General features: G+C 43.2%; 1 protein-coding gene across 2 annotated transcripts in view; it reads left to right on the top strand.

Moving 5' to 3' along the window:
• Positions 1-17,305, top strand: part of LOC127007942 (dipeptidase 1-like) — a 103,951-nt gene that overhangs the window by 85,595 nt on the left and 1,051 nt on the right. For both annotated transcript variants that reach the window (XM_050879469.1, XM_050879470.1), the window contains exons 9-12: positions 7,006-7,182; positions 9,552-9,636; positions 9,829-9,904; positions 12,549-12,687. In XM_050879469.1, coding sequence (XP_050735426.1) covers positions 7,006-7,182; positions 9,552-9,636; positions 9,829-9,904; positions 12,549-12,687 — 477 coding nt within the window. The remainder of the gene's footprint in view (positions 1-7,005; positions 7,183-9,551; positions 9,637-9,828; positions 9,905-12,548; positions 12,688-17,305) is intronic.

The following is a 17,305-nucleotide window of genomic DNA, read 5'->3' as shown; positions in this document are numbered from 1 at the left end:
GTAGTGGTAGTGGTGGTGGTGATGGTGGTAGTAGTAGTAGTAGTAGTAGTAGTAGTAGTAGTAGTAGTAGTAGTAGTAGTAGTAGTAGTAGTAGTAGTAGTAAAAATAATAATAATAATGATAACAAAAACAACAGCAACAACAACAACAACGATAACGATAATAATAACCAAAATAATAACTACCAGCGGCATAAACAAAAGCAAAACTAATCACAACTTCCCATTCTTCAGCGTCCAAAGCCCTTCGTTCTTTTCCCCCTCCCGTTCGCGTGTTCTTGTGATAACCGGACGAGGCTGAACGAAGCGGGGCGCCCAGGTGACGGTCTATTCAGTGGCCTAATAGCGTTTGTCCCTCCCCCTCCATCTCCCTCTCTCCTCTCTCTCTCTCCTATTGTTCCTGTTCTCTCTCTCTCCTATTCCTGTTCCCTTTCTCTATCGTCTCCTATTTCTTTTTCCTTCTCATCCCCTTCCTCCGTTCTCTTCCCATCTCTCCCTCTCTCTCATGTCACTCTTTCCTCTCTCTCTCTCTCTCTCTCTCTCTCTCTCTCTCTCTCTCTCTCTCTCTCTCTCTCTCTCTCTCTCTCTCATTCTCCCATTCTTCCCCTCTCTTTCCCCTTCCTCTCATCTCTCCCTCTCTCCTTTTCCTCCCTCTTTTCCTTCCCCTCTTCTCCTTCTCTCTCTTTTATCTCTACTCCTTCCCCTTCCCTTTCCTTCGTTCTCTCCCTCTTTCTTTTCCATTTCCATCTCTGTTCTTACAAATATCCTTCGTTTCTTCCTCCTCCTGAATTTAGATGCGGTACAGTTTCCAGAGATAGATAGATAGATACACAGATTGATAGATAGATAGATAGATTGATAGATACATAGATAGATAGACAGACAGATTGATAGATACATAGAAAGATAGATAGACAGAGAGAGAAAGAGTCCGCGGTTTTCTCTTTCCCCGGGCGGACCTTTTAATGGGGGACTAAGGCATGTTAAGGAGGTGGTCAGGCCCGCTATTCTTTGCCCACCGCGACCCTCCTTTCGTTTTCTATTGACTCCCATTTGCTGCGTCCTGGAATTTAATGAAAACCGTTTGTCCTTCTCCTCCTCCTCCTCCTCTTCCTCTTCTTATTCCTCCCTCTCCTCTTCCTCCTTTTCCTCGTACTCTTCCTCTTGCCCTTTCTCTTGTTTTCTTTCTTCTTTTTTATACCACGAGAAATAGATAGATAGATAGAAACCATTGTCTTTCTATTCCTCCTCCTCCTCCTCCTTTTCTTCCTCCTCTTTTTTTTCTCTTTTTTTTCCTCCTCTTCCTCCCACCACAAGAGAGAAAGAGAGAAACCGTTCCTCCTCCTCCTCCTCTTTCTTTTCTTATTCCTCTTGTTCTTCTTACCACGAGAGAGAGAGAGAGAGAGAGAGAGAGAGAGAGAGATCCATAAAGTCTCCGTCTTACCAGAAAGGGATACCTGCCTGTCGCCCTGAGAGAGAGAGAGAGAGAGAGAGAGAGAGAGAGACCCCAGATAACAGAGACAGAGGAGAACCATTGCAGCCTAAGACCTTATCATTCTCTTACAGTCCCCCCTTCCCTCCCCCTTCCCTCCCCCTCCTACCTTTCCTTCCTCCCCTTTTCCTCCCCCTCTTCCATTTTCTCTTATCTCTTTCCTCCCTTTCGCTTGTTGTTTTCTCCTCTTCTTCTTCTCTTCTTTCTTTTCCTTCCTTTTATTGACTTATCTCCTCTCCCTCTTTCCCTCCCTCCTTCAGTCCCCGCCATCATTATTTCCTTTCCTCCTTTTCTCTCTCCTCTTTCCTCCATTTCGTCTCTCTTTTTTTTTCCTGTCCTATTTTTCTCCTTCTCTTCCTTTCTTTTCCTTTCCTCCTTTTCTCTTTTCTCCTTCCTCCATTTCTACTCTGTTCTTTTTTCCCTGTCCTATTTTCTCCTTCTCTTCCTTTCTTTTCCTTTCCTTTACTCCTTTCTTTATTTTCTTGTCTCCTTTATTCCTTTCTTTTCTATTTTCCTATTATTTCCTTTTTTCTTTTAATATTCCTTCCCGTTTTCCTTTTTCAGTGAATTATACAAAGCCATTAATGTCATACCCGTAATAATAATAATAATAATAATAATAATAATAATGATAATAGCGTCGTCAGCCCCTGTAAATTATTGTCGCAAAGCAGGATGTAAATTTTTAAGTCTGTCCAGGAATGAAAGAAAACGAAATTATATATATATATAGTCTTTTGGTGTGTGTGTGTTTGTGTGTTTGTGTGTGTGTGTGTGTGTGTGTCAACCTCTCTCAAGTCTCATTATTTCTTTCTTCACACACACACACACACACACACACACATACACACACACAAGATGATGACGACAATGCAAGAGAGAGAGAGAGAGAGAGAGAAGCATTCAAGGATGAAAATTTATGAGATTGAGATAGCAAGAAGGACGTGGATGAAAGAGAAGGAGGAGGAGGAGGAGGAGGAAGAGATGAATAAGAAGAAGAAGAAAGAGGAAGAGGAAAAGGAAAAGGAGAACGAGACCGAATACCCAGACGAGGAGGAAGAGGAGGAGGAGGAGGAGGAGGAGGAGGATAATGGGAAGCCTAACATATATAAGTTTAATATACCTGTATTGGCGGGTAAGAAGAATCTCTCTCTCTCTCTCTCTCTCTCTCTCTCTCTCTCTCTCTCTCTCTCTCTCTCTCTCTCTCTCTCTCTCTCTCTCTCTCTCTCTCTCTCTCTCTCTCTCTCTCTCTCTCTCTCTCTCTCTCTCTCTCTCTCTCTCTCTGCTGTCTCTCTCTCTCTCTCTCTCTCTCTCTCTCTCTCTCTCTCTCTCTCTCTCTCTCTCTCTCTCTCTCTCTCTCTCTCTCTCTCTCTCTCTCTCTCTCTCTCTCTCTCTCTCTCTCTCTCTCTCTCTCTCTCTCTCTCTCTCTCTCTCTCTCTCTCAGGTGTCACCTTTAGTCTATCTGTCCACCTGGCTTTGTGTGTGTGTGTGTGTGTGTGTGTGTGTGTGTGTGTGTGTGTGTTCGTGTAAACTCTTTGTCTTGTCCGTCTGTCTTGTTCTCGCTTTGTTTTGTTTTTCTCCTTCTTTTTTTTCTTTCTCTTTTTTCGTTTGTTGACTGACGGGCTGCTGGGTGTTGTTGTTGATGTTATTCTTGTTCTTGTTGTTTTTTCTCTTCTCTTATCTATATGTCTTTTCTGGTCACTCCCTGTTTGTCTATCTATCTGTCTGTCTGTCTGTCTCTGTTTTATTGGCCTCGTGTCTGTCTATTGTTGTTTTCCTTGTCTGTCTAATTTCTTTGTTCGTTTTTCCTCTGTCTCTCTTTCTCTGCCTCGCTAATCTGGTCCCTTTCTGCTATTCTGTCTACTTGTCTCCCTGTCTGTTTGTTTGTCTGCTTCTATGCTGCCTCGTGTCTATCTATCTATCTCTCTATCTTTCAATCTGTCTTTCTATCTGTCTATCACCTAATGAAAAATAGTTATAGTTAAAGATCAGCACGGAAGCGTTCACCTATTTCAACATGTATTGCCTCAGCGTCTGTTTCTCTCTCTCTCTGTCTCTTCATCTTTCTCCTTAATGGAAAAAGCGAACCGTCAAAATCATCAGAGAAAACATTCACAAGTTTCTACATAATATATTGCTTCAGCGTTTCTCAGTCTTTTCTTCCTAATACTTAAAAGAATATTAAAGATCAACACGATTCACCAATTTCTACATATTTCTGTTTCCCTTTGTATATATCTTGTTTCTGTATCTCTTTGTATATATCTTGTTTCTGTATCTCTTTGTATATATCTTGTTTCTGTATCTCTTTGTATATATCTTGTTTCTGTATCTCTTTGTATATATCTTCTTTCTTTAATACAAAAATAAAGATCAACACGCAAGCATTTACTATATATTTCTTCATCCTTTACCTGTCCTTCTCTACTTCTCCTTAATAGAATATCATAAAAGTAGTAATACTCAAAACATGCAAACATTTACTCACCAGTTTCTACATTTCAATTTCTGTATATCTTTCCCCTTAATGAATAGTAACATTAAAGTAAAAAATAACTCGCAATCACTCACTAGCTTCTACATCTATTTCCTCGGCCTTCACGTTCAGACCCAGCTCATACCAACTCTCCCTCCCTCCCTCCCTGTTTCCCTCCCTCTCTCCCTCCCTACCTCCCTCCCCCCCTCAGTCAGTCATTCCGCCCCGAACACGGCATCAAATATGGTTTCCGCTCAGCCAATGTGTTAGATTTCTGCGGGTTTCCATTGCACGTTTGCCCCGACACGCATTTATCCGGCCGCCGCTGCCCTTTGATGTATGCAGAGCCGGGTGGAGTTGGCGTTAGTCTTTGGGGGAAGGTCTGAGATTAAGTCCTTGCTGGTTAGGTCGAGTTTGGTGTTTTGGGTAGGGGTTGAGTAAGGTTTTGTTGGGTTTCTGGTTCGGTCTCTTTCTGGGTGGAGTTCGGACTGTTCTTTAGGGTTAGGTCTGAGATTAAGTCCCTGCTGGTTAGGTTAGGTTTGGTCTTTTGGGTAGAGGTTGAGTTAGGTCATGGTCTTATCTTTTGGTTAGGTCTCTGGTTAAATCCTTTCTGAGTGGAGTTTGGGCTGGTCTTTAGGATTAGCGCTCAGATTAAGTCCTTGCTGGTAAGGTTAAGTTTGGTCCTTTGGTTAGAAATTGAGTAAGATCATGGACATATAGTTTTGGTTAGGTATAGTGTCTGGGTCACTCACTCACTCACTCACTCACTGCCTTCTCATTCGTGGGTGAGGAAAATAGTCTCACAGTAGCTTAATATATCCACTCATTCGTACTCATAACCTCCTTCACTCATGGTTATTTCCTCTTCCTCTTCTTCCTCCTCTGTCTCTTTCTTTCTCTTTTCTGGTTAAGTTTGGACTGATCTTTTTTGGTTAGGTCTCTTGTTAAGGTCACTGGTTGGGTCTTGAACTTAAATTTTGGTGAGGTCTTCAGATAGGTCTTTCCTCGTTGGGTTCTGGGCTGATTTAATGGTTAGGTCTGGTTGGGTCCTCGCTGGTTAGGTTCGAACTGATCTTTTTGGTTAGGTCTTCAGTTAGGTTCTTCCTGGTTGGGTTTTGGACTGTTCTTCTGGTTAGGTCTGGTCGGGGTCTTTCCTGAGTGTATCACAAGCTGGGTTCTCTTATTTACGTGGGTGATAAATGGGTCTTAAGGTTGTCTAGGTAGTAGGTGGGTGGGTGGGTGGGTGGGTGTGATGGGTGTCAGTTTTTAAATCCCTGAGTCTGCCTCTAAATCCATCCATCTTCTTTCTATGTGACTGCCTGTCCTTCAAACGTCTCCTTCCTCTTAATCTCTCTTCTTTCCTTCCTTCTTCCTTCTTCCTCTTCTTCTTCTTCTTTTCTTCCTTCTTCTTGAGCTTGTGTTAGTAATTGTTATTCATGTTCTCGTTCTTTTCTTCTAATTATTATTGTTATTTTCATTCCTATTCTTCTTCTTCTTCCCATCTCCTTCCTTCTCTTCCTCTTTCTCCTCCTCCTTCTCCTCTTCTCCCTCCTCCTCCTCATTCTCCTTCTGTTCTTGTTCTTCTTCTTTGTCATTATTATTTTCATTCTTATTCTCATCTTACAACATCTCCTCCTCCTCCTCCTCCTCCTCCTCCTTCTGTATAGGCCTAGCGTGGGAACCTGCACACCTGCCCTTCATCCCTGTGCTTACCTGCCTACCAATCAACGGCCAGCCACACCTTGTCCCTTCCCCACCTCATCGCTGTCTCTCATCCTTACCCATTATTACCTGTCTTACTCACTCACTCACTCACACTCACTCACTCACTCACTCACTCACTTACTTACTCGCTCTTTCACTCGCTCACTCACTCACTCACTCACACTCTCACTCACTCACTCTCTCACTCACTCACTTACTTACTCGCTCTTTCACTCGCTCACTCAAGCACTCACTCACTCACTTACTCACTCACTCACTCTCTCACTCACTTACTCACTCACTCATAATCTCCTCCCCTCATAGTTATTTCCTCTTCCTCTTTCTCTTCTTCTTTTTCTCTCCTCCTCTCTCTCTCTTTCCTTCATAATCTTCTTCATTCGCTGTTATTTCCTCTTCCTCTTCCTCTTTCTTTACATTACCATCATCTTTCTGTCCCTCGCAACCTCCTTCTCCTCTTCTTCCTCTTCCTCTTCCTCTTAATATTTCATTTTCTCCACTTACTAACGCACAAAGCCTCCTCACTCACTCTCTCACTCTCTCTCTTTCCTCCTCCTCCTTCTCCTCTTATGTTCTTATATTTCTCTTGTTCATTTTATCTTGCTCCTCTTATTTTGTTTTATTATTTTTGTGCCTCTTATGTTCTTTTGTTCCTACCTTGTGTTCTTAGGTTCCTTTTATCTTATGTTCTAATGTACTTCTCAGCTTACTAATGTTCTTATCTTCCTCTGTCTTCTTCCTCCTCTTCCTTCTCCTCCTCCTCCTGTAAACTCCTATTCCCTATTCTCCTTTATTTTCGTTGTATAACCTTACGTGTGTATCCTATTAATCATCCTCCTCATCTCCATTCATCTCCACTCATCTCCGTCTGCTTCTTCTCTTTCTAATGTCCTTGTTTATTTTTCCTTCCTTCTTCCTTCCTTCCTTCCTTCCTTCCTGCTTCTTTCTCTGCCTTCCTTCCTTCCCGCTAATCCTCCTCCATTTCAATCCACTCACCTCCACTCATCTCCTTCTTCTCTTTCTAATGTCCTTGATTACTCTTCCTTCATTCCATCCTTCCTTCCTTCCTTCCTTCCTTCCTGCTTCTTTCTCTGCATTCATGCCTTCCCGCTATTCCTCCTCCATCTCACCTCCACTCAACTCCACTCATCTCCTCCTCTTTCTAATGTCCTTGTTTATTCCTCTCTTCATTCCATCCTTCCTTCCTTCCTTCCTTCCTTCCTTCTTCCTTCCTTCCTTCCTGCTTCTTTCTCTGCCTTCATTCCTCCCCGCTATTCCTCCTCCATCTCACCTCCACTCATCTCCTTCTCCTGCAGACGGTGGTGCGGGAGATGAACCGCCTGGGTCTGCTGGTGGACCTGTCGCACGTGTCGCAGGCCACCATGAGGGAGGCGCTGCAGGTGTCGCGCGCGCCCGTCATCTTCAGTCACTCCTCCGTCTACGCCATCTGCAAGAACCCGAGGAACGTGCCCGACGACATCCTCAAGCGGGTGGTGAGTACGGGAAGCAGGGAGGCGCGGAAGAGCAGGCTACAGATAACATGGACACAGTTGATAAGGGCTTCGTAGGAGTTGTAAGCATTTCCATGGGTCGTGGGTGAGTAGGGAAGCGTGGAGGCGTGGAAGAGAAGGCTACAGATAATATAATAGAGGCTGCGTGTTGTTGTGAGTTGAGTAAGAAGCAGAGAGAGAGGGGGACAGAAAGGGAGGGAGGGTGGGACGGAGGGAATGAAAGAAAGGGAGTGAGTGAGAGAGAGAGTAAGAAGTTGAATTTGGGTAGTGAATGGTGAGGAAAAGGAGAGCAAAGGAGGAAGGAGAAGGAGGAGGAAGAGGAGGAGGAGTAGGGGATCACTTGAAAGAAGAGAGGGAAGGAAGGGAGGAAGAGGAGTGGTGGTATGAAAGAGTGAGAAAGGGTAGCAGGAAGAGGAGGAGGAGGAGGAGGAATAAGATTAGAGGGAAAGGTGGAGTGGAGTTAAGGAGGAGGAGGAGGAGGAGGAGGAGGAGGAGGAGGAGGAGGAGGAGGAGGAGAAGGAGGCGGCAAGAGATACAATTTTCTTATATATTCATGGAACTCGACGGCAACAGAGAAAGACGAAAAAGAGGAGGAGGAGGAAGAAGGGTAATAGAAAGAGGAGGAAGAGAAGAAGGAGGAGGAGGAAGAGGAGGAGGAGGAGGAGGAGGAGATAAAAGAGGCAAAAGTATTCAAAGGTACTGAGAAAAGCTACCATTTGATGAATAACTGAGCGAGAGAGAGAGAGAGAGAGAGAGAGAGAGGGTAAACAATTCTACAGACAAACTCCTTCCTTCTCTGATTGGCTGGTTAGTAGTTTCCTTTCTTCCTATTGGCCAAGCGGGTAACGTTTCCTCCTCTCTGATTGGCTATTCGAGAAACGTTTCCTCTCTTCTCATTGGCCAAGTGACTAACGTTTTTTCTCTTCCTATTGGACAAGCAAGTAACCTTTCCTCTTCTCTTACTGGCCGGTTAGTAACGTTTCCTCTCTTCCTATTGGACAAGCAAGTAACCTTTCCTCTCTTCTCATTGGCCGGTCAGTAACGTTTTCTCTCTTCCTATTGGACAAGCAAGTAACCTTTCCTCTTCTCTTACTGGCCGGTTAGCAACGTTTCCGGTCTTCTGTGTCTCAAAAACGTCTTTCTTTCAATTTTTCTCTCCTCTTTTTGGGTCTTCATGTTCTCCTCCTCTCTGATTGGGTTGTTAGTAACGTTTCCTGTCTTCGAGGTATCTCAAAAAACGTTTTTCTTCCTCGTTTTCTGTCTTTTTGGGTCTGTATGTTTTCCTCCTCTTTGATTGGCTGATTAGAAACGTTTCCCGTCTTCTAAGTGTCTCAAAAAACTCTTTCTTTCTCTCTTCTCTATTTGGCTCCACGTGTTTTCCTCTCTTGTCTTATTGGCTGTCTAGTAACTCTCTCTCTCTTCTCTGTTTGGTTCCCTTGTCTTCCTCTCTTCTCTCATTGTCTAGTAACGTTTCTTTTCCTCCCATTGTCTAGTAACGTTTCTTTTCCTCCCATTGTCTAGTAACGTTTCCTTTCCTCTCATTGTCTAGTAACGTTTCCTTTCCTCCCATTGTCTAGTAACGTTTCTTTTCTTCCCATTGTCTAGTAACGTTTCCTTTCTTCCCATTGTCTTTTCTTCCCATTGTCTAGTAACGTTTCCTTTCTTCCCATTGTCTAGTAACGTTTCCTTTCCTCCCATTGTCTAGTAACGTTTCCTTTCTTCCCATTGTCTAGTAACGTTTCCTTTCCTCCCATTGTCTAGTAACGTTTCCTTTCCTCCCATTGTCTAGTAACGTTTCCTTTCCTCCCATTGTCTAGTAACGTTTCCTTTCTTCCCATTGTCTAGTAACGTTTTCTTTCCTCCCATTGTCTAGTAACGTTTCCTTTCCTCCCATTGTCTAGTAACGTTTCCTTTCCTCCCATTGTCTAGTAACGTTTCTTTTCTTCCCATTGTCTAGTAACGTTTCCTTTCTTCCCATTGTCTAGTAACGTTTCCTTTCTTCCCATTGTCTAGTAACGTTTCCTTTCCTCCCATTGTCTAGTAACGTTTCCTTTCCTCCCATTGTCTAGTAACGTTTCCTTTCTTCCCGTTGTCTAGTAACGTTTTCTTTTCTCCCCATTGTCTAGTAACGTTTCCTTTCCTCCCATTGTCTAGTAACGTTTCCTTTCTTCCCATTGTCTAGTAACGTTTTCTTTTCTCCCCATTGTCTAGTAACGTTTCCTTTCCTCCCATTGTCTAGTAACGTTTCTTTTCTTCCCATTGTCTAGTAACGTTTCCTTTCCTCCCATTGTCTAGTAACGTTTCCTTTCCTTCCATTGTCTAGTAACGTTTCCTTTCCTCCCATTGTCCAGGCGAGCAACGGCGGCGTGGTGATGGTCAGCTTTTACAACTACTTCCTGACGTGCAGCAAAAAAGCCACGATCAGCGACGTTATAGGTAAGGGGTAGTAGTAGTAGTAGTAGTAGTAGTAGTAGTAGTAGTAGTAGTAATGATTATGCAAAAGACAGATAAGAATAATGATAAATAAAAACAACGAAACAGAACAACACCACTAACGATAATCTTCCTCTCCTCCTCCTCCTCCTCCTCCTCCTCCTCCTCCTCCTCCTCCTCCTCCTCCTCCTCCAGAACACATCAACCACGTACGGAAGGTGGCGGGCGTCGACTACGTGGGCATCGGCGCGGACTTCGACGGCATCAACATGTGAGAGAGAGAGAGAGAGAGAGAGAGAGAGAGAGAGAGAGAGAAAGGGGGGAGGGGTTAATAATAGTGTGTGTGTGTGTGTGTGTGTGTGTGTGTGTGTGTGTGTGTGTGTGTGTGTGTGTGCGTGCAGTTTTTCATTATATAACTTAATTTTCCTTCGTTTTTTATTATATCTCTCTCTCTCTCTCTCTCTCTCTCTCTCTCTCTCTCTCTCTCTCTCTCTCTCTCTCTCTCTCTCTCTCTCTCTCTCTCTCTCTCGCTGGTATGGAGAGAGGCTGAGGGATTACTTAATTTTCTTCCTCGCTATCCCTCCCTCCCTCCCTCCCTCCCTCCCTCCCATTGACTTTATTACCATTTTTCCCTCCGCTTCGGTATTTTCCCTCTCCTAACTACCTCCCTTTGTTTTTCCTCCTCTTTTTCCTCCCTCCTTCCTTCCCTCCCTTCCTATTTCCTCAACTGTCTACTTTTTTTATTTTTCCTCCTTCCCTTTCTTTCCCCTTTTCCCTTTCCTTTCCTCCCTCTGTCTCTCACCTCTACATCCTTTCCTAATTGCCTACCTTCATCTTTTTCTCCTTCCCTTCCCTTCCCTTCCCTTTCTCTCCCTTTCCTCTCCTTTCCATTCCTTCCCTTCTATTCTTCCCTCCTATTCTCCCTCCAACATTCCCCAACCGCCTTCCTTTATCTTTTTCCCCTTTCCCTTCCTTTCCCTTCCCTTCCCTTTCTCTCCCTTTCCTCTCCTTTCCTTTCCTTCCCTTCTATTCTTCCCTCCTATTCTCCCTCCAACATTCCTTAACCGCCTTCCTTCATCTTTTTTCCTCCATCCCTTTCCTTCCCTTTCTCTCCCTTCCCTCCCTTCCCTATTATTCTTCCCTCCTATTCTCCCTCCCACATTCGCTAACTCCCTTCCTTTACATTTTTTCTCCCCTTCTCTTTCCTCCACATCATTTTCTCCCTTCCCTCCTTCCCTCCCTCCCTCCAGTGTAACCTGTACAACTTAATTCCCTTCCCATAAACTACCTTTCCTTCCCACGCCTTCCAATAACTTTCGTAAATGCCTATTCTATATTCCTCTTACCCCTCCCTTTCCCTCCCTCCCTCCCTGTTCCTTCCTTCCTTCCTTTCTTGCTTTCTTCGTCTCTTGTTCTTCTTTCCCTCCCTCCCTCCCTTCCCTTCTTCCCTTCCTTCCTCCCTCCCCATTCCTTCTTTCCTTCCTCTCTTTCGTCATATCTTCGTTTCTTCGTTTCTTCCTTTCTCGCCTTCTTCGTCTCTTGCTCTTCTTTCCCTCCCTCCCTCCCTCCCTTCCTCCCTCCCCATTCCTTCTTTCCTTCCTCTCTTTCGTCATCTCTTCCTATCTTCGTTTCTTCGTTCCTTCCTTTCTTACTTTCTTCCCTTCTCGCCTTCTTCGTCTCTTGCTCTTCTTTCCCTCCCTTCCTCCCTTCCCTTCTTCCCTCCCTTCCTCCCTCCCCATTCCTTCCTTCCTTTCCTCCTTATCTTTCTACTTCTTTCTATCTTCGTTTCTTCTTCTCGTCTCTTTCTAAATGGTTTATTATCATTCCTTCCTCTCTTTCTTCATCTCTTCCTTTCTTCGATTCTTCTTCATTTCTCTTTTGTTCTATATGGCTCATTTTTACTCGTTTTCTTTCCTCGTCTTTCTCTTGCACATCTCACTACCGAAGCCTTTTTATTTTTCTTCCTAATCTCCCTCAAATACTCATAATTCTCCCTATATTTCTTTCCCTGGGGTTAACTTACACTCCTTTCCCTTACACTCCGCCTCACATACTCAAAATTCGCCCTATATCCCTTTCCCTGGGGTTAACTTACACTCCTTTCCCTTACACTCCGCCTCACATACTCATAATTCTCCCTATATTTCTTTCCCTGGGGTTAACTTACACTCCTTTCCCTTACACTCCCTCACATACTCATAATTCTCCGTATATCCCTTTCCCTGGGGTTAACTTACACTCCTTTCCCTTACACTCCCTCACATACTCATAATTCTCCGTATATCCCTTTCCCTGGGGTTAACTTACACTCCTTTCCCTTACACTCTCCTTCACATACTCATAATTCTCCCTATATCCCTTTCCCTGGGGTTAACTTACACTCCTTTCCCTTACACTCTCCCTCACATACTCATAATTCTCCCTATATTTCTTTCCCTGGGGTTAACTTACACTCCTTTCCCTTACACTCTCCCTCACATACTCATAATTCTCCCTATATTTCTTTCCCTGGGGTTAACTTACACACCTTTCCTTTACACACCTTCCCCATAATCCTGTACCTCTTCTAACACTACCCAGTCTCTCTTATTTCCTTTCTTCCGTTATTCTCGTACTCCTCCTTCTCTTTTTCTCTTCCTGTTTTTCTCATATTCCTCCCTCTCTCTCCTCTTCTCTCCTCTCCTCTCTTTCTCTTCCGTTCATTTGTATTCCTTTTCTTAATTAACACCCATTCTCCAGCATTCTCCATTACTCCTCTTTCTCCCATTTCTATCCAGTCATACTTTATCTTCTACTCTCTCACTAACGCTCAACTCCTACCATTCATATGCACTCCTCTTTCTCCGCCTCCCCCATCACTCCTCCTCACTCCATCACTCTCCACAAACACTCCCAACACTCCTTGTCTCCCCCAGGTTACCGGAGCGGCTGGAGGACGTGTCAGGCTATCCGCAGCTGTTCGCCGAGTTGCTAGCGGACCCCGAGTGGACGGAAGAGGACCTGAAGAAGCTGGCGGGACAGAACCTGCTGAGGGTGATGCGGACGGCGGAGCAGGTGAGAGGAGGAGGAGGAGGAGGAGGATAATTTAGCGGGGCAAGTGAAGGAGTAAGGAGGAAGTGGTAAGAAGATGAGGAAGAGGAAGAGGAAGAAAAGGAAGAAAATAATGAAGGAAAAAAGTTTAAAGCAAGGATGAAAATTACTCGTTCGATGAGAGAGAGAGAGAGAGAGAGAGAGAGAGAGAGAGAGAGAGAGAGAGAGAGAGAGAGAGTAAAAGCAAGCAATCTGGGAGCTTGCAAAAAGGAATGAGAGGGGAGGGGGAAGAGAAGGAGAAAAGAGGAGGAAGAAGAGAGGAGAAGAGAAAGAAGAAGAGAACTGGAGTGGACGCAGAATAAGATGACAAAGGAGAAGAGAAGGGAAGCGGAAAGGAAGGAGAAAAGTAAGATAAAAAGGAAGAAGAACAAGAGGAGGAAGATGAGGAAGAGGGGAAGATGAGTAAGAAGAGAGAGAGAGAGAGAGAGAGAGAGAGAGAGAGAGAGAGAGAGAGAGAGAGAGAGAGAGGAATGTAATGAGAGGAGGAAACAAAGCGTGCTGATAGAAAAGTGCAAGAGAAGGAAGAGGAGGAGGAGGAGGAAGAAGAGGAGGAGGAAGTAGAAGAAGAAGAAGAGAAGGATGAAAGGAGAGAGAAAGAAGAAAATCAAAGCTAACTCAGGTAGAAGAGGAGGAGCAGAAGGAAAAAATGGAGGAGGAGGAGGAGGGGAAGGAGAAGGAGCATATCGCTGTAAACTCTACGCTTTTATCCATCCATGTTTCAATTCCTCCTCCTCCTCCTTCCTCCTCCTCTTCACCTCCTCTTCTTCCTCCTCCTTCTGCTCCTTACCTCCCTATCTTTTTCTCCCTTACTTCTCCCTTATACCCTTGAGAGAGAGAGAGATTTATAATTATTGCTCGAGGTTCATTCTGTCGATATATCCGTCATGGGCGATTCTCTTAGTATTGGAACCGATCTATCTGGATAACTTATAATATAGGCGATTTTCTTAGTATTGGAACCTTTCTAAACAGCGAACTTATGATGTAGACGATTCTGTTAGTATTGGAACCGATCTATAAGGAGGAGAGCTTATCATTAAGGCGATTCTCTTAGTATTGGAACCGAGCTATAAGGAGGAGAGCTTATCATTAAGGCGATTCTCTTAACATTGGAACCGATCTATACAGGGAACTTATAAATATATCTGATTCTCTTTTGTATCCTATAGTTATGTATGTATATAAATTACAACACACGTATAGATTTTCTCCACAATTATTTTTCTTTCACTGGCGGCGATCCATTTTTTTTTTTTTTTATGTATGAATAATATCCTAATACATATATTTACTCGCCAATGAGTTTTTCTGGTGATTATTTTATAGTTTTTTTTTTCCCCGCGCATTGCAATTACGTTAATGTGTGACACCGGTATTGGAAATGAGGAACGCGGCGGCCGAGGTGGTGGTGGTGGTGGTGGTGGTGTTAGTGGGGGTGGTGGTGATGGTAGTAATAGTAGTAGTAGAAGTAGTAGTAGTAGTAGTAGTAATAGTAGTAGTGGTTGTAGTAGTAGTAGTAGTAGTAGTAGTAGACGAAGAAGGAAAAGGAAGAGGAGAAGGAGGAAAAAAAATAAAGAGCAAAGTTGAACAATAAAAAAGATATATATTTCTAAAAAGCCTCAAATATCAATAGATTTTTTTATTACTGTTACTAATGTACGTACTAAGAGATAGTCTACTACTACTACTAATAATAATAATAATAATAATACCACTACTATTTCTACTACTACAGCTACTACAGCTACTACTACTACTACTACTACTACTACACCCAAACTTTCCATTTATACCATTACCTTTTGACGTTATGTAAATAAACTGTTATGGTTTAGAGAGAGAGAGAGAGAGAGAGAGAGAGAGAGAGAGAGAGAGAGAGAGCACTCCCTTGGGCATGCTGAAAGGTAATACTATCATGTAGGGGCCTGAGAGAGAGAGAGAGAGAGAGAGAGAGAGAGAGAGAGAGAGAGAGAGAGAGAGAGAGAGAGTGAAGAATGTTGTAGGGGGAGATAATCCTACTGTTGATTTGATGCCATAAAGTGTGTGTGTGTGTGTGTGTGTGTGTGTGTGTGTGTGTGTGTGTTTGTGTGTGTGTGTGTGTGTGTCCCAAGAGAAGCAATGCCATCTGTGTGGGTTGCAGCTTTGTTTTCCTTTCTTTTTTTTATTTATATGAACGAGAAATTTTGTAAGCTTTCAAATATAAAAAAAACAAAAATGAAAAGGAGGAAAAGGAAAAAAAAGATATTAAGGAGAATAAATAATGAGGGAAAAGAAAGATAGGAAGAGAGAAAGAGAGTGTGTAGAAAGGAGAACGAGAAAGATGAAGAACAGGAAGAACGAGAAGAAGAAAAAGAAGAAAAAACAGGAACAATAAGAGAGAAGAGAAGAAGAAGAACAAGAAAAGAAAAAAGAGGAAGAAGCTCAAGAACAAGATGAAAGGAAGAAGAGGAGGAAAAAATGAAAAAATTAACAAAAAACATAAATTAATAAACAAGAACAAGAGACGATATGAAGAATAGAAAGAGGAAAAGCAAGAAGAGGAAGAAGAAGAAGAGGAAGAGGAAGAGGAGGAGGATGCAAGGCTAGCAATATTCTCTGCACGTTGGAAGCCTTGAGATTTTTTATTGTTCTTTTCTCAATTTTGTCGCCAGTAAAGAGTAGTAGAGAGAGAGAGAGAGAGAGAGAGAGAGAGAGAGAGAGAGAGAGAGAGAGAGAGAGGGGCCATATATAAAGGAAATGAAATTCAAAACACGGATAAGGAGGAGGAGGAGGAGGAGGGGGAAGAAGGAAATGGAAGACGAAGAGGAAAATATAAATAAAAAAAAGAAAAAAGGATTGAATTAAAAGGAGGAGAAGGAAGAGGAGGAGGAGGAGGAGGAAAGCGAGTCTAAAAATGGAAGAAGGAAGTGGAAAAAGAGAAAGTGGAGGAAACCGAGATGAATTAAATGGAAGATAAGAAAGTGGAAGAGGAAAAAGGACCACAAAAGAGAGATTGAGGTGGAGGAGGAGGAGGAGGAGGAGGAGGAGGAGGAGGAGGAGGAAGGGAAAAAATAAAAAGAAAAATAGTTGAGAAAGAACAGAAGAAGAATAAAGATGATGAGGAGGAAGGAAAGAAAGTTATAAATGAGAAAGAATTAAAGAAGAATAAAGATGAGGAGGAGGAGGAGAGAAAGAGAAGAAGAGAAAGAGAACGAGAAAATAGATAGAGGAGGAGCGGGAGGAGGAGGAGGAGGAGGAGGAGAAGAAGAGGAAGAATTAATTAAGTGGAGGAGGAAGAAAACACAAAAGAGGGGAGAGAGAGAAGGAAGGAGAAAATAAGACAAAGAAGGAGGAGGAAGAGGAAGAGGAGGAGGAGGAGGAAGACGAGTCGGGATCGAGTCTCCTGCGAGTCAACAAAGAAAACGGAAATACACCCAAACCAGGAACTGAACTAAATCTCTCTCTCTCTCTCTCTCTCTCTCTCTCTCTCTCTCTCTCTCTCTCACACACACACACACACACACACACACACACACACACACACACACACACACACAGTCTTAAGTGTTGTTTAATAAAGCGTAAGAAATGGACAGACAAGAAGAGAGAGAGAGAGAGAGAGAGAGAGAGAACCTTCTCTCTCTCTCTCTCTCTCTCTCGTGACGAAGAGGGACTCATATATTACATTAGAAACCCCAGACACGCGTCCTACTGAAGGAAAAGGAGGAGAAGGAGGAGGAGGAGGAGGAGGAGGAGGAGGAGGAGGAGGAGGAGTATTTGAAATGAAAAGAGGAGGAGGGTGAGGACGAGGAGGAGGAGGCTTATAAGGAGGAGGAAGAGGAAGAAGAGTAGAAGGGAAGGAGAAAGGAAGAAGACAAGAAAAAGAAAAGGAGAAGACAGACGAAGAAGAAAAGGGAGAAGAAAAATAAGAAAAGGAAAAATAGATAAAGAAAATAATAAAGGTGGGAAAGAAGAGAGGAGGAAAAAGGGAAGAAAATAATAAAGAAAAAAAGAAGAAAGGAGGAAAAACTATAGAAGAAAATGGAGAGGAAAAGGAAATAAATATGGAAATAAGTGAAGAAAATGAAGATGGGGAGAGGAAAAAAAGGAAAAAGAAAATATAATAAACAAGAAATTAGGAAAAATATATAAAAGGGAAAAGAAAAAGAATAAAGAGAAGAAAATGAAAATGGGGAAGTAAAAAGGGAAGAGGAGAAAATAATGATAAAATATGGGAATAAGGAAGGGAAGGAGAAGGAGAAGGGAGCATGGAAATGGCTGATTGATAAAGGGAAGGTTTGCAAATGAGGGAGGAAGAGGAGGAGGAGGAGGAGGAGGAAGAGGAGGAGGAGGAGGAGGAGGAGGAGGAGATACGCTATACATGCAAAACACTATGGTCTCTCTCTCTCTCTCTCTCTCTCTCTCTCTCTCTCTCTCTCCCCTTCTCCTTCCTTCCTTTCCTTCAGTGCATCATTTCCTCCCCTCTCTCTTCTTCTCCTCCTCCTCCTCCTCCTCCTCCTCCTTCATTCTTCTTTCCTCCTTCACTCTCATTATCTCTTCTCCTTCCTCTCCTTCATCTCCTCTTCTCCTTCTTCCTTTCTCC

Source organism: Eriocheir sinensis, chromosome 36, assembly GCF_024679095.1.
Source record: "Eriocheir sinensis breed Jianghai 21 chromosome 36, ASM2467909v1, whole genome shotgun sequence".
Classification (NCBI taxonomy): domain Eukaryota; kingdom Metazoa; phylum Arthropoda; class Malacostraca; order Decapoda; family Varunidae; genus Eriocheir; species Eriocheir sinensis.
The sequence above is the reverse complement of the archived record's forward strand: the minus strand, read 5'-3'. Positions and strand labels throughout refer to the sequence as shown.